General features: G+C 38.0%; 4 protein-coding genes across 6 annotated transcripts; 3 read left to right on the forward strand and 1 right to left on the reverse strand.

The window, feature by feature from the left end:
- Nucleotides 1,115–2,348, forward strand: LOC104744670 (LOB domain-containing protein 37-like). Its single transcript, XM_010465759.1, has 2 exons — nucleotides 1,115–1,446; nucleotides 1,546–2,348. Exons 1-2 carry the CDS (start codon nucleotides 1,263–1,265, stop codon nucleotides 2,124–2,126), a joined length of 765 nt encoding a protein of 254 aa, XP_010464061.1. The 5' UTR covers nucleotides 1,115–1,262; the 3' UTR covers nucleotides 2,127–2,348.
- On the forward strand, nucleotides 7,843–9,810 carry LOC104744677 (scarecrow-like protein 32). The gene is made up of 2 exons (XM_010465769.2): nucleotides 7,843–9,134; nucleotides 9,287–9,810. Exons 1-2 carry the CDS (start codon nucleotides 8,233–8,235, stop codon nucleotides 9,660–9,662), a joined length of 1,278 nt encoding a protein of 425 aa, XP_010464071.1. The 5' UTR covers nucleotides 7,843–8,232; the 3' UTR covers nucleotides 9,663–9,810.
- Nucleotides 9,947–11,569, forward strand: LOC104744687. 2 transcript variants are annotated; one of them, XM_010465779.2, is made up of 3 exons: nucleotides 9,947–10,127; nucleotides 10,303–10,440; nucleotides 10,529–11,569. In XM_010465779.2, exons 2-3 carry the CDS (start codon nucleotides 10,358–10,360, stop codon nucleotides 11,466–11,468), a joined length of 1,023 nt encoding a protein of 340 aa, XP_010464081.1. In that variant the 5' UTR covers nucleotides 9,947–10,127; nucleotides 10,303–10,357; the 3' UTR covers nucleotides 11,469–11,569. The 2 variants fall into 2 exon arrangements, with proteins under 2 accessions (XP_010464081.1, XP_010464088.1); XM_010465786.2 differs by lacking the exon at nucleotides 10,303–10,440 and having other exon boundaries at nucleotides 9,948–10,127.
- LOC104744706 (peroxidase 73-like) lies at nucleotides 11,750–21,920 on the reverse strand. 2 transcript variants are annotated; one of them, XM_019238954.1, is made up of 4 exons: nucleotides 21,596–21,920; nucleotides 12,611–12,811; nucleotides 12,282–12,447; nucleotides 11,750–12,177 (listed from the first exon to the last, which is right to left on the reverse strand). In XM_019238954.1, exons 1-4 carry the CDS (start codon nucleotides 21,809–21,811, stop codon nucleotides 11,771–11,773), a joined length of 990 nt encoding a protein of 329 aa, XP_019094499.1. In that variant the 5' UTR covers nucleotides 21,812–21,920; the 3' UTR covers nucleotides 11,750–11,770. The 2 variants fall into 2 exon arrangements, with proteins under 2 accessions (XP_019094499.1, XP_010464099.1); XM_010465797.2 differs by lacking the exons at nucleotides 11,750–12,177; nucleotides 12,282–12,447; nucleotides 12,611–12,811 and adding exons at nucleotides 20,251–20,828; nucleotides 20,992–21,157; nucleotides 21,301–21,501 and having other exon boundaries at nucleotides 21,596–21,876.

The following is a 23,740-nucleotide window of genomic DNA, read 5'->3' on the forward strand; positions in this document are numbered from 1 at the left end:
GATTAAGTATGTGGGAAAAAGAAAACGTTGATTGCGTCACCCATGACATCAAATGCATGCAAAGGCTCTCTCTTTAGCTGTGTGGAGAGTGACAAAAGAAGAAGAAGACTTGAAATTTGCAAAAATTAAATATTAAATGGTATATATACATTATTGTAGGTGAGGTGAGGTCTCTTTAGTATGTTATAGGGTCAATAGCTTTTTTTCTTTAAGGGGTCAACTTAGAGGTTAGTCCCCTAAATTATCATATCTTTATCCCATATAATTTTGTCCTTTTTTAGATCTTGTTTTCATATAGATAGACATACACGACTGTGTAGAGGTCATGAACTAATATGCAAGCTAGGTGATTATTGATTAGTAGGAATAAGGGGGCAAAAACACGCATATGTCCCTCTTGCATTCTTCCATTGGATGTGACTTTATAGATTTCACAGATTAATTTCACATCAAAAGTTGTCATGATTATAGCATTTACCAAAATCATTAAGCAAATATGGAAGCAATTATTGACGTCCTTTATACAAAAATCAATCGATTACTATACCCTTAATTACCCCTAATCTACTACTAGTAAATAAAGTTGAATGATTACAAAGGATTAGGAATCCGTTGAGAAAATGACCCATATATTTTGAACAAATAGGGAAGCTCCAATTTTATAAAATTCACAGTTGTTATCAATTGCAAGCTGTGGATAATGTCGACGCATCTTTTTCTTTTTTGTTTTCGAGATTTTATAATTATGAAATTGAAAAAAAAAATTAACGGTAGAGAGAAGACACAACTTTTCGCGGAAACACGGAGCCGCTCGCACCCATCATCTTGGAATCTTTTTACCACCCTCTCCAAGGTCACTTCACAAAACATTACCCAATCATAAAAATATCATTTTTTGATTGTGAAAATAAAATTGTAGTCATTAATAATTATAATTGGTGTAAGTGTAAGGTTCTTCTACGGCGGCGAGCCTCACGCACCAATAGGCTTCCCTTTTCCTATGTCTCTTTATTATTTTATTACTCCAAATATATAAAATACCAATTTGGATTATAATATAAAGTTTAAACGTATAAAATGTGTGTATATATATATATATATATAAGTGGTCTTCTCTATCTTCACAAACACAAACATTTTTAGTTTCTCTCTCAATTTCTTTCTTGCTCCCAAAGCTTCTTCTTCTCCAAACCCTCAGGAACATTCAGGAGAAAACACATAATTTAACAACAAATAGAAAACCAAATTTATTTATTTAAAAAATGAGCTGCAATGGTTGCCGTGTTCTCCGGAAAGGTTGCAGCGAGAACTGTATCCTCCGACCATGTATTCAATGGATTGAAACCGCCGATGCTCAAGGCCACGCCACCGTCTTCGTCGCTAAATTCTTCGGTCGTGCTGGTCTCATGTCCTTTATCTCCGCCGTACCGGATTCTCAACGACCTGGTAATTTTTTAAAACTAAACCAGATCTCTAAACCGGGTTTTTTTTTTTTTTAATTTCATCGTTCGGTTTTTTCTCATTTGTTTTTTTTTTGCCGTGCAGCTTTGTTTCAGTCTTTGTTATACGAAGCATGTGGAAGAACAGTGAATCCAGTAAACGGAGCAATCGGAATGTTATGGACTGGAAACTGGAATATTTGTCAAGCGGCGGTTGAAACGGTGCTTCGCGGCGGTTCTTTGAGACCGATCCCTGAACTTCTCACTCACGGCGGAGGATTCGCTGGGTTTCCATCTCCTACATCTGAAGAAGCATCTGAGATCTGTACTGAGATGTTGAATCTCCAGCAGAATAATAATAATAATGATTCATCCGATCGTAACATCTACCATCACTCTCGGTTCTCGAGCTCTAGATCTAGATCTACCATGGATTCTTCTTCTCCTCCGACGAAACGTAAGCGGGTAGCAACAACATCAGAACAACAACAACAACAACCATGTTCGGAGCTTGATCTATCTCTGATCCCTAAATTATCGCCTTCTTCTACACGGCGCCGATCACTAACACCGTCGATGAACTCGGAGGACTCTGTTACGACCACGACTACGGCGTCGTTTTGCGACAAGAGTGATGTCTTGTACGGAGGAGGTGAAACGAGCAAGCTGCTTAACCTTTTTGTTTAATAAATTAAACGGCGTCGTGTTTTTTGTTACTGATTTGATAGTTTCTAGGGTTTACAATGTAATTGTACACATTTTCTTCACCTTTTTTCCCGTGGATAAAATTATTGGACCGGGGAATTAACAACGTCGTTTTGTTTTCTCGGTTTAGAGGTTTATTATTAACCAATGTAAAACTTTTTAGCGAGTTCAAAATTTGATAATTTCGATGGTGTAATTTACTTATCTCCCGAATGTCTTCATAATCCAATACCAATGTGTCCGTGCTTCTTAGATATGCAAAAAATTTGGTTGTACAATTGAGTATACAGTATACTGGCTTACATATGCAAAACCTATATGTTTTTCTTTGTTGGATATCTCATATCTCAACCTTGTGAAACTAAAAGAGGAAGAAAGAAAAACATATAGAATACGAATACAGACAATTTCCAAAAGGTTTCTTCCGAGCCATTAGAATGGGGCGATCCTCCTACCACATTATAAAATAAACTAAAAAGAGCAAATACCAAAAACAATTGATATAGTTAGACCGTACATAAATAATATACTTTAATGTGTATAATAATTATAATAATGACAATAAAGTGGATATAGAATATCTAAAGCATGTGGTTGGACCAAATGGTAGGAGAGGAGGCACACATGACACAGAGGGGGAGAGCCTTTTTTGTGTTAGAGGGCGGCTTTTGGACGACGCTAAGAGCCATTTTTCACCCATGGACTACCCTAAAACACACTCTCTTTTTTCTCTCCATACATATCTCTTCGTTTCTTCATTTAAATATTCAACCTTTGGAAACGTCTATTTTTTTTCAAATAACCAATTAATCCCACGATTTTGGATCGACCCTCCAATCTAATCGGACGAGTCTATTTTATCAAACAGAAAAACAATGTTACATAACATGATAAAAATATAAAAACAGTCGCAAATAATACATTATTATTGCGATCACGCATGCACTCTTGAGTTTCTTTGTTTTGTTTTTTTTTTTTTTTTTGAAAAAGTTGAGTTTCTTTGTTGTTTTCTTCATACTGATGCTTTTACTTGATTTTTACCGTGTTGTTGTTTGGTTAGGTTATTAATTCTCAGGTTCTTTTGCATGTGATGATTCCTTTTTCGGTCGATAAGTTTGTTTTATACTTGTTCTTTTTCTGTATTACAAATTTTTGGTAGGAATAGTATGTACGAAGACCTAATTCATTATGTAAAGACAAATGTAAGTTGGCCGAAAATGAAAATAAAAAAATAAAACAAGTTATATACGTTATAGCTCGGCTCTAATGAGATTTATTTGGCATTTTATAATAATGTTCTGTATACTACTATTTATATCATTAAAGGATATTATGACTTGCGACCTAGAATTATTCTTCTGCCAACCATCCAATTGCAAACATTAGGCAGTGGTCCACGTCAGCTTTCTTCCTTTTCAATATATATACTTTTTTCGAAAACTTTTATAATTTTACGAGTTTTTTTTTCCATCATATATATAATTTCTTGACTCCCACTTATCCACAATTTTTTTTTTTAAATATGAAAAAATTCATATACTGTACTATACTCCCTTCGTTCTAATTTAACTGTCGTTCTAAGATTTAATTTTTCTCTCATATTAGTTATTGTCGTTTTAGATTTTCAATGCAGTTGTTTGATGAATATTTCAATCTTATTCCTGCTGTTTTAAAGTTTCAACCAATGAAAAAAATATAAAATATATTAATGAAAGGCAAAACATAAAATTTAATAATTTCCTTAATTTGTGTGCAAAAACCTTAAACGACAGTTAAACTAGAACGGAGGGAGTATAAATTTAAAGGTCAATATAAATACGTTGATATAAATTTTGAAACAGAACCGTTTATTTATTTCAGCAAGCATTTATTTCCATGTTTTGGTTTTTCAGTTGTTATTTTATTTGGCATTTTATGATATGCTGATTAAATTATCTCTGCCTTCCCTGATATGAGGATGTTTATCTCCACCGATCTTGGGAACGTGATGGATGGATCCCACGTCATATTCCATCTTTCAATCTGATCCGTCCGTTATACTCATTTAGTTCCTTCCACCTAATTATCAATTTTTTAAAAATCAAAGACAATATCCCTTGTAAAAAGGATTTGTAATCTAGAGTGTGACATGTCTATTTTTGGCGTTTTATTTATTTATTTTGTAAATTTAACAGTTTATTGTTTTGTTAATATAATGTAATTTACCACCAACAAAAATATCAGGTCCCCAACTTCGTAGATTTGCATCTAGATAATAACACATTAGTATTAGTATACTTAACGCTAACGAAAGAATTAAATAATAATAGTAAGAGAGATTTTATCCAGTTTTACACCTACCTCAGTCATATCCATAGATGAAATCATCAACGACTTGTCTCAAGATTAAGAGATTTCGATATTAAAAAACTTTTAATGTGAAATTGAAGTCAATAATGTTAAACGGATAGGATGACTCTGACTCGTGCTGGATGTAAAAAGAAGCCGTAGTTGTAATTGGACCCTTGGTAATGGTAGGGCCTATTAAGTCTTTTGTCCTTCACCTTACGTCTCTGAGCCCACTTGCTGCTGACTTAATAATATTTAGCTTTATCCATTGCATCAGTGTTGTGTAACTTGTGTTCTATTCTATCAAAATGTTTATCATAATGGTTGAACATTTACTAAATAGATTATTAGATTATGAAGGGAAAAATAATTTGAATCAATCTCACAAGTTATCAGAATGGAAAAAAATAAGTGTTTACTATATATATAAGACCTAAAGAAGCTACGAGAGAAATGATTTGGTTTAGCTTTATCTGTGTGTGTGTTTCTAATAATTTTTTGTATGAATTGAATCGTTGAAAGATTTTTATAAGATGACGTACGACGATTTATAAGACAAAAGCCATGTCACAACTCATAAGTGTGTGTTGGTTTTGCCACTAATGAACAGGCAAAAATTAGTAAAGGGGTTTTATACAAATAAACGATCCTTCGTCGTGGGAGAGTCCAAGAGACATATGCCCCTTCAACAATTTTATTGGTCGTATCGTATCCTTAACTCTTTTCTTTCCCATCTAGCTCCTAATCCACGCACTTTGTAGTTGTTTCATTAATACGTCATCCACTACATGTTGTTGTTTTTTTTTTTTTAATTAAGAGAAAATAATTCTACTTCCTTGTTTATTGATGCCTTCCACACATGTCGGATCTGATTTAAAGTAATTAATATACGTTTTTAAGGTTTATAATTCCATTGACTTCAGAGTCTGGGTTCTACTGTATACGTTTAAAAAAAAAAAAAAAAAATGTCTCTTGAGTTTTGTTGTGATCTACCAATTACTTGTTCATATATCGGTAAATACAAACATTTTTTATATTAGGTTAGGAAAGTATTGAAACATCAATTTATGAGAAATAAAGGGAGTACAGTATACTAATTGAATTGGAGTATTGTTGTAGTATATATTAAAACGACGTCGTTAGTTCACAAATTATTCATGAGGATCGGGATCGAGAATGTTCTCGAGTAACTAGGGTAATATGGTCAAAATCATAAGGATGAGAGGCGTAAAGAATCAGGGGACTTGGGACCAATGTAGTAGATTTGAGAGCGATCGAGACAATGACCGGACAGTGTTCGAACACGTGAAGTTCACGTGACTGTTTCCCGCATCGCCGGAACTTATATATCCAGACTTGGCATCTTTGGGCCTACAAAGGAATTGACAACTTTGACTGAATCAATCTTCCAATATACATATAACTTAGCTTTGCATATATACACGCAAGTTTTATATACCAATTTGAAAAAAGCACACAGCGTATAATTGCTATATAATGACTCCATACTCTCAATCTTATTATTAGTGTAAAACAAAGTAGGATATAGAAATGGCCCCATATCATCAAAACCAAAATACTAGTACTAGATCTATTTTGGCCATTGATTTCGAACTGGCTGGCTGTTGTCATTAACACTCAATGCTTTCTGGGCCCATATCATTTTGTTACGTCCAATATTTTTTTAGCCCATTAATATCTCTGTCAAAACCCTGTTAATAGAGGAAGCAGGCACTAGCCAATGTAGGTCGCTTAAAATCACAATCGAGAGAGCATTATTAAATATTACGTCATCGAGACAGAGTGATGATGAGCGATAAGGTAGTAAGACTTAACTTTGGACTTGATCTGTAGAGAACGAGAAAGACTCTTAAGCGGTTTGTGAGGAGAGGCGGAGATCCGGCGTCGATTACGGAATGATAGGATCGTTGAGATCGTGTCCGGCGAGAACATTGATCGATTCAATAAACAGAGTTTCTCGGTGATCGTCTTTTCCAATTAGGTCTTCGACAACCGATAGATTTGGGCTGCAACGACGATCGATGGATCTTTGTTACTCTCTATTTAACCAAACAAAAAAAAAAGGAAACTAGTCGTTAGTCAGATAAACTGATCTCAGTGAATCAAACAAGATTAAATAATGGGCCTAAGGAGTCCTAATGGGCTGTTTAGTTGAGCGTGTCTCAGTATTTTAACCAAAGAAAACAAAAACGGAAACTCAATAATCTACGTATTGTTTTTATTTAAAAAATAAATTTCAGTGTATTTAATCTTTTCTTTTTGTTAGGTCAAAGCATTTTTTTTTGTAATTGACTCCTAGCAATATGAGCCCAAGACCACTGCTTCATCCAGTTTTGCTAAGGGCAGATCACGAATATCACTTGCCAAACCACAGTGCACAAAACGAATTGCCTTTTCACACCGGTCTTGTCCAATGTTGGCACTTGGCATATAGAGTATCTTATTACATAAGTGGGAGTGACCACTCCAGAGCTAATAGAGCACGTGACTAAGACAAGAATTAGAGTGACGAATAGTAATAAATATCTCGTCTCATCAATACTACCCAACGAACTTTTATAGCTGATCAGATTGACATATTAGACTCTTATGGTCGACAATGTTGTATTTGTCGTGGTCTCTATCCCTATCTAATTCAACATTGGGTAATGAAACCACACCAAACCCTAAAATGTCCTCTAGTCCCTGTTATCTCAAGGCTAAAGGAATCCTCCATCCAACATTTGACTTGATGTCCCCACCTAATAATAATAATATTTCTTTGGTCTGTTATTTTCTCATTAACTTTGTCTTCCTTCCGCAAGCAAAAAAATAATATTCCCTCTGTTTCATAATAAGTGTCATTTTGACACTTTACACACAAATTAAGAAAACATATTTAAATATCTCTTATACCCTTAAAATTGATATTGACTCTTGATATTTTTCAATGAATATGAGGTTAAAGTTGGAAATTTATGCTTAATATTACATTCAAAATCTAAAATGACACTTAATTTGAAACAAAAAAATCAGCCCAAAATGACACTCTTTGTGAAACAGAGGGAGTATGTGCCGTAGTAACTAATACTAATCGCACATAATATTTTTTGATAACCGTAGTAAATATTAATCCTGGTTTAAATTAAAGTAAACTTATTAACTTATTAGTGACAAAACAATGTTTAAGTACTGAGGTTCTCACCTAAGCAACTTTTGTTTGTTTTTTTCTCCAATAATTATTCAAACTAACATATACCTATTTTTGGAACGTACGAGAACTTGGAAGGCGAGAGACCACGTAAGAAAATTACAAACTTTAACGAATGATAGATAATTTTGACCATATACATAGAGATACCACCATAAATGCAGCAGACTATCCTACTATAACCTAAATAGAGCTATTTCAGACATATTTAACGCCTATATGAATTAAGACCCAGAGAAACGAAAACGAAAGCACATGACCAGAGAGCAAAAAGCTGCATCCCTATGGTTTTGTCTCGTTTTGAGGATCAAACGGTGCGTTTCATATTGATAAGGTACTACTCAATATGTCTCGTCTCTTTCTTTCCTTCTTGCCTTCTTGCCTTCAACACTCTGTCATCCTCTTTCTTTGTTTTCTTTTGCTCTTTTATTCTCTTAAAAACTCTGATTTTGCATTTACTATTATTCTCATCCTTTGTAATTGCCTTCATCTTCTTTCTCCGTTACGTTCTCTCTGTACCATATCTCTAGCTAGCTATATCATACAATTATGAACACGACTCGGATTCTAAACACGACCCGACCCCTTTGGCCCGGTTTCTCTTCTTCCAAATCTATATGCGGCGATGCCAACTGCATGGAGCAGCTTCTTCTCCACTGCGCAAACGCCATCGAATCAAACGACGCCACGTTGGCTCAACAGATCATTTGGGTCCTCAACAACCTCGCTTCACCAGACGGAGACTCTACTCAGAGACTCGCTTCCTCCTTCCTCCGCGCGTTGATGTCACGCGCCGCCTCAAAAATACCGTCGTTCGCTTTCCTTTCAGTCGCTGGTACCGCTGCTTCCGTCTCCCGGAAAACGCTTCACCGCTTCTCCGTCATAGAGCTAGCGCAATTCGTAGACTTAACTCCGTGGCATCGTTTCGGGTTCATAGCCGCTAACGCCGCAATCCTCGACGCCGTCGAAGGTTACTCCTCCGTTCACATCGTTGACTTAAGTTTGACTCACTGCATGCAAATGCCTACTCTTATAGACTCCATGGCAAACAAACTACACAAACAACCCCTTCCACTTCTCAAACTCACCGTCATCGTTTCCGACGACGAATCTCATCCGCCTCCATTGCTCGGAATCTCCTACGAAGAGCTTGGTTCGAAGCTAGTAAACTTCGCGACCACACGTAACATAGCAATGGAGTTTAGAATCATTTCTTCTTCTTACTCCGACGGTCTCTCCTCCCTTATCGAACAACTACGAAACGACCCTTTCGTCTTTAACGAAGCTCTCGTTGTTAACTGCCACATGATGCTTCATTACATTCCCGACGAAAACTTAACTTCGAGTCCTACCCGATCAGTTTTCTTGAAAGAGCTTCGAGACCTAAACCCAACGATCGTAACCCTAATCGACGAAGACGCGGATTTCACGTCAACTAATCTTATCTCCAGGTTTATATTTATTTTGGTTGTATTTAAAACTTTAAAGAACGGTTAACCTAACCTTATTATGAAAAATGTTAGTGAAAAATTGACGAGTAGTTTGAATGAGATTGACATATAAAAGTGATACATACAAGTAAATTTGTGCTCAAATGTTTCAGGTTACGGTCTCTCTACAACTACATGTGGATTCCATACGACACGGCCGACATGTTTTTAACACGTGGCAGCGAGCAAAGACAGTGGTACGAGGCGGATGTAAGTTGGAAGATAGATAACGTGATAGCCAAGGAAGGTGCTGAGAGAGTGGAGAGATTGGAACCGAAGAGCCGGTGGTTCGAGCGGATGAGGGAAGCTAAGTTTGCCGGCGTTGGGTTCGGCGAGGAGGTGGCTACGGAGGCTAAAACAATGCTGGAGGAACACGCCACCGGTTGGGGAATGAAGAGAGATGTTGACGAAGATGATGACGTGGAACGTTTTGTGCTGACGTGGAAGGGACATAGTGTTGTGTTTGCTTCAGCTTGGGCACCAATTTAATGGCGTTGCTGATATTATATAGACCTTAATTAAGGATTAGTAGTATTCAGTAACTTAATTAGTAGTGTGTACTTGGTACTATTGTATTAAAAAGTGAAGGGCAATTTAACCCGACCCGTAGACCGTAGTGTCTGAATGGGTTGACTTTCAAACTTTTACTTTTGGGAAATAAAGTAATATGATTGGTCCGTTAGCAAACTCTCCAGCTGGAGTATATTTGTTTTTGCACGTGCTACGTTGACTAAACGTTGACTCTCTCAAAACAGAAGCTTCTAAAAAAAAAAACCAAAAGGAAATTAGAATATGCGATCTATTCGGTCTAAATTTTTTCCCAAAAATCCTCTCTTTGTGTTTTTTTTTTTCCACTCCTCCAAGTCGCGATTGAAATCGAGAGTTTCATTACTGTTCTTCCAGTTCAAAGCTCAATTCAACTGTTTCGTCGTCTCTCGTCTTCTTCTTCTCAAGGTTAGTTTTTTGGGCTCTCTGTGAATTTTCCGAATCTGGTAATCTGTAGAAAAGATTTCAAGTTTCACTATTCATGACTGAGAAGTAAACTGTGGAGTTTATAATTTTCTGTTGTTGCTGTTTCTCTCGGGAATCGAAAACTGGGATTTTTATTTTCTTTATTTTGTGTTGGTAGGTTACTGTTCATATTGTGTGTTTTGTTCGAGAGAGATTACACATGAATCATATCAATGAAGTTGAAAAAGTTACTTATTTCGACGATTTACAATCTGGGTTTCGTAATTCAGATCTCAATTCGACAACTTTTTTTTGGGTTGACCTCATTATCTCGTGATTTGACTTATATACGGATCCCAGATTCAGTAATTTTTTTTTTTAAATTGAGTTTTTTTTTTTTTTAGGGAAATTCGAGGGACCCAAATGCCAACGAGTCAGCATCATGTCGTTAGAACAGACATTTCAGAGTTAAAATCTCAGATCGAGAAGAAGATTGGTCGGTCCAAGACTGAGACTTACCTTAATCTCTTGTCAAAGTTCTTGACTTTAAAGATCAGTAAACCTGATTTCGATAAGCTTATCGTTGCGACGGTGAAGAAGGAGAATGTAAGTCTACACAACGCTTTGCTTAAAGGGATTCTTAGGAATGTTTGTTTGTCAAAGACACCTCCGTTGATAAAGAATGGTATAGAGAAGAAGAAGAAGAAGCAATTGAATGGTTTTCAATCTTTGTGTAAAGACCTTCCTAAATCGCCTCGTAAAGGAAGGACTCAGCGGAGGTTTAAAGATGGTAGTAAAGGGAAGAGTCAGGTCACTGAGGTTGTTTCTTCTAGTGGTAGGCAACAGTGTTGGTCAATGGAAGATGGTGAAGAAGTTGACCAGTTGATTCGTTGTTGGAGAAGTCAACCTATTGAAGCTCCTCTTGGTGTTAAGTTTAGGGATGTGGTTAAGAAACAACATCGTATAGGGACTTGTTGTTACTCCTCTGGCGAGCTTCCTGACTCTGTTTCTTTAAAGAAGAGCTTAGAGGATGGGTTGGGATTGATGGAGGAAGGGTTAGAGGTTTCGGTTGGGTTTTCTAACTTGTTGAACGCAGGGCTTGATGTTTTCTTGAAGAGATTGATCAAGCCGTGTCTTGAGTTAGCAGCTTCAAGGTCTAGTAGTAGCCAAGGTGATGTATACTCTTCGACTATGGGTTTATCAGCATTTTCTCTAGTTGATTTTCAAGTAGCCATGGAGTTAAACCCGTCACTACTCGGGGAAGATTGGCCTGCCAAGCTCGAGAAGATCCGGTTTGTCAAACCAGATTTGCCTGCAGATTCAGACAGGCTACTAACTCTATAACTAGATAGATGTGATTCTTCCATTACAGATTTTGTGTTTCTGATTATGTGTATATATATGTCTTGGTTTTTGTGTTTATTTGTTTGTATGCTTAGGTTGGATTTTTTTTTGAATAAGATAATATTTTACAGCCAAAATAAATTAAAACAGCCGTATAAAATTGTTAATGTTTTTTTAGAAAATACACGAAGCAAAAACAAACAGAAAATACCAACAAAAATAATTCATAGTTCATCAAAGATCCAACAAAAAAGAAAAAAGGGATAATCAGTTTTGTTTTGTTTTGTTTATGATTCCCTCTCTTAGTTAAATACGCCACAGTCGCGACGGATGTTACCGTTGCGTCTAGTCTTAACTCCAACGCGGCCGAGTTTGGTCATAGCGGTGACAAACGCCTTGTTGAAGGCAACAGAGTTCTTGGCCCAAGCATTAACGGTGGGCCTTGAGCGGCCATCGGTGAAGAGAACTTGGTCGGAAGTGAAGAGTCCTTTGCCTTGTTTCAGATTCGTGAAGTAAACGTTGTCAAACTTTCTTGGAGTGACTGGGTCCATGTTGATGGCGATTCTTGGGTCAACGTTCTTGGGACAAGACGCTTGAAGTTCTTTAACGTAGGCCTTGTTTATAGTTGGGTCAACGGAGTGAGTACGGTTAAAGTTGTAGATTCTGTTGAACACTTTGCCACAATGGGCGAATCCAAGTGTGTGAGCCGCTGCATTGTTTAAAATTTTTTATTTTTAGACAAATTAAACCGTACAAAAACCAAACCATTGAGTATCCACTTCAAAATATTACTGAGTGGGTTGTTATTATTACCTGAAAGAGCGATCATGTCCTCTTGGGAAAGTTTGTTTTTCGCAAAAAGCTTGTTAAGTTCTGTAACTTTGTCATTTGGCCCTGGCAAGTTTCCTGTAACGCTAGCTGCAGTCGACACCAAACCATCAAATCTTCCGAGTTCCACTGGGTACGACGGTCCTCCGGCCTAAACAAATCGGAAAACATTTAAAATACGTATAATCTTTGCTGTATAAAAATAGAGATAAACAAATTATTTTACATAACTATAAAGTTATTATGTGTTCTTTTACCTATAATCTCCCACAAATATTTTATATAACTGAAAGAAAATAAAATCTATAACGTACCGCAACAACAACATCTCGGGTGGCTAAAGCAAGAATATCAGCACACGAGATTTTGTTTCTGCAACTTGGGATTGTGTCAAGAGCTATCTTGGCTTTGATCACAACGTCAAATCCATCACCGGCCAATGACACATTGTCTGGATGATCCTTCTCAGCTTTGTTCTTAGGCGTTGACTGAATCATGACTGACGCATCACATCCCTATATATATATATATACAAACCAACCAAAATAATTAAGAATCTATCGTACGAAAAGTTTCAAATACAAAAGATCAATAAATTAGTCTGAGCATTACATTGACGAAGCAACAGTGGTACCTAAATCGCCTCGTAAAGGAAGGACTCAGCGGAGGTTTAAAGATGGTAATAATGTTAGCAAAGGGAAGAGTCAGATCACTGAGGTTGTTTCTTCTAGTGGTAGGCAACAGTGGTCAATGGAAGATGGTGAAGAAGTTGACCAGTTGATTCGATGTTGTAGAAGTCAACCTATTGAACCTCATCTTGGTGTTAATTTTAGGGATGTGTTTAATAAACAACATTGTATAGGGACTTGTTGTTACACCTCTGGCGAGCTTCCTGACTCTGTTTCTTTAAAGAAGAGCATAGAGGATGGCTTGGGATTGATGGAGGAAGGATTAGAGGTTTCGGTCGGGTTTTCTAACTTGTTAAACGCAGGGCTTGATGTTTTCTTGAAGAGATGAGTTAGCAGCTTCAAGATTAATAGTGATATAATTTAGAAAGACTTATATTTACACATAATGGTAAATATATGATAAGACTGAGTTTCCTAAGATAAATACAAATGTAAATAATACATAAGAGATAAGTGTAAATATTCTTAGTCTATATCTTCTAGATCTTCCTTGATCTTGGTAGATCTCCGGTTTCCTTGATACTCTCCCGCAAGCTCAAGCTCAGCTCATATGTTGTAAGCGTATGAGACTGGACATTTTTGTAGTATTGGCAGCAACTTGTGAATGAACAGGAGCGGCCGGTGTAGAAAAGTATAGCAGTGGTAGTTTTGTAGAAGTGCAGCGGCATGGTAGTAGAATAAAATTACATGTGTTTGGTTCACCAAAACACTAGTAGAATTGTAGAACATATGTCGAAGTTGATGATGAATTACTTGAGAACCAAGTCTTCAAGTCAAATCTTGACAGCCACAAAGAAGCGTATCTAATCTTTGATTTTTATTTTTTTATTTTTTTTTAAAGATAGAGAGCCATGCACTAACGTGTGTATCACAAACAATTCGGTACAAACCAACGTTGCAGCGACGACTTGTTAGGCGGCAGTAGATCAAGTAGTTGCGCTTTATTTTGATGAAGCAACAACGGCTTGTAGAAACGGTAGAAGATAGATGTGCGGCGGCTTGTAGAAACGGTAGAAGATAGATGTGCGGCGGCTTGTGAAGCGGCGGCAAAGTAGAAGTACGACAGTGGTTTAATAGAAAATCGATAGTATAAGATAGCGGAAGCAACACCGGCTATTGCAGCAGCGGTGGCTAGGTTAATGATTTTAGAACGAAGACAGCGGTTGCTGAAGCCAAGCAACAGCGGCCGGTAGAAAAGAAATTAGGTCACAAAAATTTATGCTCTGATACCATGATATAATTTAGAAAGGCTTGGTTTATTCATTAACATAGGATTAGTATTTATACATAATGGTAAATATATGATAAGGCTGAGTTTCCTATTCTAAGATAAATACAAATGTAAATAATACATAAGAGATAAGTGTAAATATTCTAGATCTCCGGTTTCCTTGATAAATAGCCAAGGTGAAGTATTCTCTTCAGCATTTTCTCTATTAGATTTTCAAGTAGCCATGGAGTTAAACCCGTCACTACTCGGGGAAGATTGGCCTGCAAAGCTCGAGAAGATCCGGTTTGTCAAACCAGATTTGCCTACAGATTCAGACAGACTACTACTAACCCTATGACTAGATAGATGTGATTCTTCCACTTTAGATTATGTGTATATATATTTGTCTTGGTTTGTGTTTATTTGTTGTATGTTTTTTTTTTTTTTTAACACTTAAACTTCATTAATTAAAGAGGTAAAGTTACAGAGTTTAAAAGTGATCGAATACAGACAGGAATAGTGTGATGAAGATTATATTCTGAAATCATAGATTGTTGTGCTTTAGCAAGTTTATCAGCGGGAGCATTTGCCTCTCGAGCGATCCATTTGAATTCAACAGCTTCAAATCGTGTGGACCACCCTCTTATCTCTTCAATCCAATTATATATGTCGAAGCGAGGACTTGTTTCATTGAGGTTTTTGACAAGCAATTGGCTATCACCTTCAAAGATCACCTTCCTGTAATCACTTAGCCATGTATGTTTCATAGCAAAACAGAGGCTTTGTAATTCTGCTTCAAGGGCATTCGAAACGGGTTTGCCAGTAATCTGTCCTGCTTCCTTAAATGTGCCTTGATCATCCCGGATTAACCAAGCCCCAGTTGCTCTTCTGTTTCCATCGAGAAAACTTCCATCATAATTACACTTAAACCAATCCATGGGGGGGTTGTCGCCAACTTCTGTTTTGCAGTTTGTGTGCGTTTCTATTGACTGTAGTGGTATGAGAAGAATTCTGAATTCCTACAAAACTTAACCATTCATCTGTTTCCTCTTTTGCCTCTCGAAGTTCACGTTGCCAACTTTTAGATAGATTTCGGAAGGTGAGTTTGTTTCTGCTTGTCCACAGCTTCCATAGAATCCAAAATGGTAAATGTGATAATCTATCATATATCCTGTGATGTTTATGGAATTTAAAGATCTCCTTCATCTTATCCTCAACTGTGACTACTGGGTCCAGCAGACATCGGATGGGAATATTTGACGCACGCCAAATTTCTTGGGCGTGGGGGCATGAGAAGAAAAGGTGTTCCGTAGTTTCTCTTTCTATTGTGCATCGTTTACAGATGTCATTTGCAGAAATATGACGCCGATCAAGTTCTGCGCCTGTAGCCAAGGCGTTTGAGAGAAGGCGCCAGAGGAAGTGTTTAAACTTCGGTGGTGTTTTTGTTGTCCATATCTCTTTCTTGAGTAGGGGGTCTCCTAGTGGTGGTCTATTATCTAACATCAACTCCGGATGATGAGTTGCAAGCCAATATCCTGATTTCACGGTATATAACCCATCCTTCGTATAGTGCCAGCCCAAATAATCATTGTGTTGCCATATGCTGACTTTGATGGAAAGGATTATAGCAGCATCATCCATATGGATTCTTTCGCGTACAAGGTGGGTATTCCAATCACTCTTATCTGGGAGTAAGAGGTTGTCAACTGTGGGTATATCATTTGACTGGTAATTAGGAGCTTTCCGTGGAGGACGTGGAGGGTGGATTGGAAGCCAAGGATCCAACCAAGTTTGTATGTGATGTCCATCACCAACAGTGTATCGTAGACCCTTCCAGAGTAGATCACGACCTAGTAGTATCGATTGCCAACCAAACGATGGCTGGACACCTCTATTAGCATTAAGAATGTTCGAGCCTGTGAAATATCTTCCTCTCAGAACTCGCGACAGAAGGCAGTTGGGGTTTTGCAATATTCTCCAAGCTTGTTTCGCCAAGAGAGCTTCGTTGAACTTCTCAATGTCTCTGAATCCAAGACCTCCTTCCTTTTTCAAAAATTTCATACGGTCCCAGGCTACCCAGTGAGTTGCGTTCCCTTGTTGTTGAGTGTTCCACCAATAATGTGCAAGAATTCTTTCGATATCTTCACAAATTTCTTTGGGGAGCTTAAAACAGTTCATGGTATAAACTGGCATTGCAAGTGCTATTGCTTTCAGTAGAATCTCCTTACCACCTTGGGAGAGAAATTTATTATTCCAGCCTCTTGTCTTTCCCCGAACTTTTTCTACAATGTACTGGAATAATTCTATCTTCTTACGTCCAAACTGTTCTGGAAGCCCCAGATATTTGCCGCATCCACCTTCGTTGTGAATCTGAAAGTATCTCCTAATTTGAGTTTTTGTTGATTCACTGACTCTCTTACCAAAGGTTATAGATGATTTCCGAACATTGACTTGCTGTCCTGAGGCTCTCTCATATTGTGTAAGGATATCTTTAATCACTGCACAAGAGCTCATATTAGCTTGGAAGAAGAATAATGAATCATCTGCGAAGAGAAGATGGGATATCGGAGGACTGTTATTGCTGATCTTTATCCCTTTGAAATCTCCTTTTCGCTCAGCTCTCTTCATCATGTGGCTTAATACTTCAGCACAAAGGATGAATAAGTATGGTGAGAGCGGGTCTCCTTGGCGTATTCCTCGTTTTGGTTCAATGAATCCCTGTGGGTTGCCATTGATGTTGACTGAAAAGGTTGGAGTCCTAACACACGTCATTATCCATTGTATCCATTTAGTATCAAACCCAAACCTGAACATTGTTTCTTGTAAGAAATCCCACTCCAATATGTCGTATGCCTTTGTGATGTCCTTGAGTGCTAAGAAGGAGTTGGAGCATCGCCTTTTAACTTTGACGGCATGGATCAATTCATGTGCGATTAGCACAATGTTTGTAATGATCCTGCCTGGTATGAATGCCGCCTGTTCTTCAGAAATGAGTGCGTTTAAGTGCTGCTTTAGCCTTGAGACCAAGATTTTTGATATTATCTTATAGCTGACATTGCAGAGAGCTATTGGCCTGAATTCACTCATATGTCTTGCTGTTTCTGTTTTCGGGATCAGGCAGATGTTTGTGTGGTTCAGCGATGTGTCAAAGGAACCTCTAGTGAAGAAATCTTGTACTTCGCAAATGATTGCTTCCTTTGTTGTCTCCCAAAAGTGTTGATAAAAACCACCCGTAAAGCCATCTGGACCAGGAGCACGCGTGGGTCCTATAGAGAAGATTGCCGTTCTGATTTCTTCTTCAGAAACAGTTTTAGTGAGATCTGCATTAATCTTCGGTGTCACTCTGCTTTGGAAATCATGGAAGACATGGTAGTGGTTGTTCTGTGGAGTGAGTTCACTCTTAAATAGGTTAGTGAAATACTGCTGTGCAACTGAGCCGATATGAGAATCTCCATAGTGTTCGATACCCATGTCATCAAGGATTGAATAAATTTTATTTCTGGCTGTGTGACTCTTTGCGATAGCAAAAAAGAACTTGGTATTGCGGTCACCTGAGGTCATCCATTGCTTTCTGCTCTTAATACGCCAGAATTCCTCTTCATTTGCATAAGCAGTACTCAGCTTCTGTCGTAGGTTTTGTATCTGTTGCGTAGGGGCATGTTCAGAGTGCGCTTTATCAATCAGAGATTTCAAGACTGTAATCTCCTCCCTTGAATTTGATCTATTGTTACGCTTCCAGGATGATATTGCTTTCCGGCATTCTCTGAGTCTGTTGCTTAAAGTTAGAATGTTTCCTTGTCGACTGCGGTTCCACCCTTGTTCTACAATCTCACTAAAGCCCTCTCTATTAGACAGTCTGTTGTCATAGTAAAACTGTCCTCGCCGGGGAGAGAAATCATTGGAGATAGTAGTGACTACTGGTCTGTGATCACTCTCTATTAGTTCCAAAAATTCTACATGTGAAGCGGGGAACTGAGCAAGCCATTCATTGTTTGCCAGCGATCTATCTAAACAACATGCAACATCATGAGAGTGTCGTTTTCCTGCCCAAGAGAAGGGATCACCTTGATGTTTCAAATCATGGAAGTCACAGATTTGAATCATATTTCTGAAGTCCGCAAAAGAGCTTTCAGGACGAGAAGGGCCACCTCTTTTTTCATGATTACCTCTGATTTCATTGAAATCTCCTATGGCCATCCATGGTCCAGTTCTGTTTACTGCAGTTCTTTCCAATCTTTCCCAAACCAAGTGTCTAAGAGATGGATTTGGATTACCATATACACAAGATAAGTAGAAACCAAATCCATTAATCTGAACATAAGTGTCTACAAGATTTGGGGATTGATAAAGAATTGAAACAGAAATACTACTATGCCAAAAGAGAGCAATACCACCACTTAATCCTACAGGGGGAACTGTTACTAGTCGGTCATAACCTAATTCAGCACAAACAGAGCGAACAGCGTCATCTCCTTGTTTTGTTTCCATTAGGCACATGATGTCTGGAGAGTAAGATCTCTTAATCTCCTTTAGACGTCGAACTGTGAGGTCATTGCCTAGTCCTCTATAGTTCCAAGCAGTTGTCCTCATGGGGGAAGTGGTGGTTCAGGGCCCACCGCGCCTCTTTCAAGTCGTTTGGGTGACAGTAAGTCGCCCGAGTCGTGTTCATCAATGTCTCCTGCAACCGTGTGTGAACATTCTGGTATGTCAGGTTGCTCTAGATTGGTCTCCCTCTTGCGTTTGCCACGAGCCTTCATGTCTGCTAAGGTAGGATTTTCCACTTGGTGATGGATGTTGGAGGCAGGATCAGTTGCGAGTTGTCTATTTGGGTGATTGGGAGCATCTTGAGCAAGGACTTCAGCTTCGATTGGATCCTCCTGAATCTGATCATGGTGTGGTGGTTCCTCTCTGCCTGCAGCATCGAGTTGATCCTCATCGTGGATCTCGCGAATAATCACACCGCCATTATGTTGGCGAAAGGGTGGTAGGTCTTCGTCCTCATCAGGGTCCTCAGGTGGTTCATCACCTCCATTATGAAGAACACAGGCTCCGGTATCATGAGTTAGCATACCACATACCTCGCAAAAGCCACGAAGTCTTTCAAAACGGAATCGAAGGAGAGTATTAACCCCATTTTGAAATTGAAAGTGTCGCTGAAAGCGGAGGGGAAGATGAATGTCCCAATGGATCTGTACTCGCACAAACTCCACTCGAGCGGCGGCTTCAGCATCGTAGTCTACATCCAGAAGGTTACCAATGGAGCGACCAATGTAGGAGATGACACCAAGATTGAGGTACTGGAAAGGGATGCCGCGGATTTGATTCCAAAAGGGGATAAAATCCATGAGAGGTGGATTATCATTGGGAAACCATCTCTGGAGAACCAGCATTCGATCATTAAATGCCCAAGGGCCACGGCGGAGGACCAACTCTAGCTCTTCTTCCGTCGGGAAGATAAATTGGAAGGTATTACCTCCCACAATTCGACCATGGATTAGGCCCGCTTGGCCCCAGATACGGGGCATGGAAGCAATGATGGAACGAAGATTCTGGCGACGAGGAATGACTGGTCGTCCCATGAGGATGAAGCGACTCTCCACCGCAGCAACGGCAACGACATCCGCCGGAATTGCAACATGAGCATCATCCGCTCCCAAATTGATGTCTTGAACCGCCCTTCTCAAATTGTCCGCCATTAGTAAAAGTACACTGTAGTAGCGAAGAGGGAAATTTGTAGTTGTTGATAGCGGAAGGAGTTTGTAAATCATTTGGAGATCTCGCCATCGGTATTTATAGGGATAGGCATAGACATTAACCGTTTCATGAGCATCACGAAGAAAGGAGGATTTCATGGAGATAACCACCATCAGATCGTGGAGAAACTGCTCCACAACGCCGGCGCAACTGAAAGAAACCGTCCCCCAAGGGACGGGGTTGAGGATCCAAAACCATAAAATAACCGTTTTGACAATCGTCTTTTCGATCGCCTCAGACATTTTTAATTAATTATTAATATTTGTTGTATGCTTTAGGTTGGAATTTTAATGAGATAATATTACAGCCAAAATAAAAAAAAGTATAAAAATTGTTAATATTTTTTCAGAAATACACGAAGCAAAAACAGAGACACCAAGAAAAAAATTCAGAGTTCATCAAAGAAACAAATCTCGATCCAACAAAAAAGAAAAAGGGATAATCAGTTTTGTTTTGTTTATGATTCCCTCTCTTAGTTAAATACGCCACAGTCGCGACGGATGTTACCGTTGCGTCTAGTCTTAACTCCAACGCGGCCGAGTTTGGTCATAGCGGTGACAAACGCCTTGTTGAAGGCAACAGAGTTCTTGGCCCAAGCATTAACGGTGGGCCTTGAGCGGCCATCGGTGAAGAGAACTTGGTCGGAAGTGAAGAGTCCTTTGCCTTGTTGCAAATTCTTGAAGTAAAGGTTATCGAATTTTCTTGGAGTGGTTGGGTCCATGTTGATGGCGATTCTTGGGTCAACCTTCTTGGGACAAGCCGCTTGAAGTTCTTTAGCGTAGGCTTTGTTTAGAGTTGGGTCAACGGAGTGAGTACGGTTAAAGTTGTAGATTCTGTTGAACACTTTGCCACAATGGGCGAATCCAAGTGTGTGAGCCGCTGCATTGTTAATAAAGGGTAAAAAAAAAAACTTAGATTAGATTCGGTTTTGTTCATAGATTTGGTTTTAAACCAAACTGAGCAGAAATTTATTTAAAAACAAATTAAACCATATACTTGAGTATCCACTTCAAAATATTATTGAGTGAGTTGTTATTATTACCTGAAAGAGCGATCATGTCCTCTTGGGTAAGTTTGTTTTTGGCAAAAAGCTTGTTAAGTTCTGTAACTTTGTCATTTGGCCCTGGCAAGTTTCCAGTAACGCTAGCTGCAGTCGACACCAAACCATCAAACCTTCCGAGTTCCACCGGGTACGACGGTCCTCCGGCCTAAATACACCCAAAAACATTAAATCTTTGTTGTATAATAGATAAGCAAACCGTTTTACATAACTATAAAGTTCTGTGTTTTTCTACCTATAATTTCCCAAAAATATTGTATATAATAGAAAGAAAATGAATCTATAACGTACCGCAACAACAACATCTCGGGTGGCTAAAGTAAGAATATCAGCACAAGAGATCTTGTTTCTGCAACTTGGGATTGCGTCAAGAGCTTTCTTGGCTTTGATCACAACGTCAAATCCATCTCCAGCCAATGAAATATTGTCTGGATGATCCTTCTCAGCTTTGTTCTTAGGCGTTGACTGAATCATGACCGACGCATCACACCCCTATATACACAAACCAACAAAAATAGTTAAGAAATCATCATATGAAAGGTTTCAAATACAAAATACAAAAGATCAACGAAAGTTTGAGTATTACATTGACGAAGCAATCGTGGAAGAAGAGACGGAGGGTAGCTGGGATGGTGACGAAGGTCTGCTTGACTTTTTGTTGGACGACTGTTCTCACGATCTGTTCAACATTCGGACATACCTTTCCGTAGAAATTGGTTTTGAGCTGAGCTGTGGTTGTGTCCGGGAACATAGAGATGGTGAGACTAAGAGCCACGACTATAACCAGACCGAACCTCGCCATTTCGTCGGAAAAATGAAAGTTGTTGTGTTTTAGGCGAGAGAGATTGTCTGAGTCGTGAGAAACGAAGGAAACTATGGAATTGTATTTATAGGAATTGGTAAATTAGACTTTATAAAATAATATGATTTTAAAAAGTTGTTCGTGTTTGGAAGAAGTTTTCAAATTTGGCCGATTCATAAATATAACTTGGAGCCACGTTCTTAGTGATGGCCGACGAGTTGTTTCTTCGGTAATATGGGTTTTCAATTACTGGTAAAAGAATTTGAGTTTTGTTTAATCGTTGACTTTATAGAATGTATATGCGTATTTTTACTTCTTCTAGTATAATTCCATTTTGGGCCAACTTTGAGAATTTGACTTCTACAGGCTTTTTAAATGTTTCATGTAGTCAGGCCCATGGACATAAATAGTACTTTTGATAAGATAAGTAGAAACTTAAATAGTTTTTTTGATGGGTCCATATCTCAGCCTCAGGGAATCTAAACAAAGATCTCTAGCAACAAGAAACATGCCACTTGGGGAATCTAAACAAGGGATATAAAGATACTCTCAAACGTGACCTTCGTGCAGAGCAAAAATAGCAACAATTTGTATTTTTGTAGAATTTATAGGACTACTAGGTGACCAAAAAGGTATTGTGGTTATATATGGAATATAGAACAAAAAAAATCATCTACGTCCATTTTCATGTAATTCTTGTATAACTTATATACTCCTAGTTGATTTGATAAATAAAAGAGGAAATAAATTGTGAAAAGAGAGTGCTTTTACTGTTTTATAAAACTCGAAGTCGAAACTTTTATGTCAGTAAAAAGAATATAAGGGACGTTTTATAAGCTCGAGATGTCACCCATTGGTTAGTATAATTACCCTTAGTGTTAGTGACACGTAACTGGAAGAAAACACTTGTTTAATCATCTTAGATTACACTTTCCAACTAGAAATAATCAAGCTCTCGTGATTATGAAATGGGAAACCCGAGGTTCAGAATTCCAGAGGGCCGTGATCCTTGATTTTCTCAACATGTCTCAAAATGAAATTTCCATTTTCTTTAATAAAGTACTCCTAATAAACACATCTAATAATATACTCCTAATAAACACTAGTATTATAGTAGTATGTACACAGTAATAAATAATGAAGTAGTCATTTAACTTAAAAGAAAAAAATCTTGATTTCAAAATTTGATTAACAATTGAAATTGTTAATTAATTTTGTTAATATTTGTTAAAAGATTATCTTACAGAATAAGAAGATTAATGTTCAAGTTTCTTCTATAAGATCTTAACTATATCTGGTTTAGAGCTCATGGTTAGCCGATACACATTTTGAATGCTAAAAATATGTTTTTCCACATATTTATAACTTTAGAATAAGTTTCATTATGAAATTACATAAATATATAGTATATGCTAGTAAATGTAATTACGATATGTACAATATATATATGTGCTTATAGATTGGTATATTTCGCATGCATTTCTGTGTTTATATAATTTCAATACCTAATCAAATTCGAAGCACACAAAGACACGCATGTGTGAACACACACACGGATATCCATGCGTATAGACTATAAAATTTGATATCGTTAATTAATTTGTTAATACTATCTTTTAATCGAAAAAGACTTACGTAAAAAAAAAAACAAAAGTGAGTATAAAGCGCGTGATCATAGCGTAGGAAGAGGGACAAAACATTACTGCAGAAGTCAGTGTTTCGTTTGCTTCAAGAACCTACGAAGACAGTCTTCACACCTCTCGGAACCAGCGTTGATACTGTAGAATGCGATCACTCCAGAAACACATAAATAATTATTCTAGTTGAAAACAACAATTTACGAGGAAGAATGAGCACTCCTCAAACGCGGGCGTTGATCGGACCCACGGCTCCATGCCATTGCCGCTCTTCTCTCCGGCAACGCGTGCC

The sequence above is a fragment of the Camelina sativa genome, chromosome 2 (genome assembly GCF_000633955.1).
Source record: "Camelina sativa cultivar DH55 chromosome 2, Cs, whole genome shotgun sequence".
Lineage (NCBI taxonomy): Eukaryota > Viridiplantae > Streptophyta > Magnoliopsida > Brassicales > Brassicaceae > Camelina > Camelina sativa.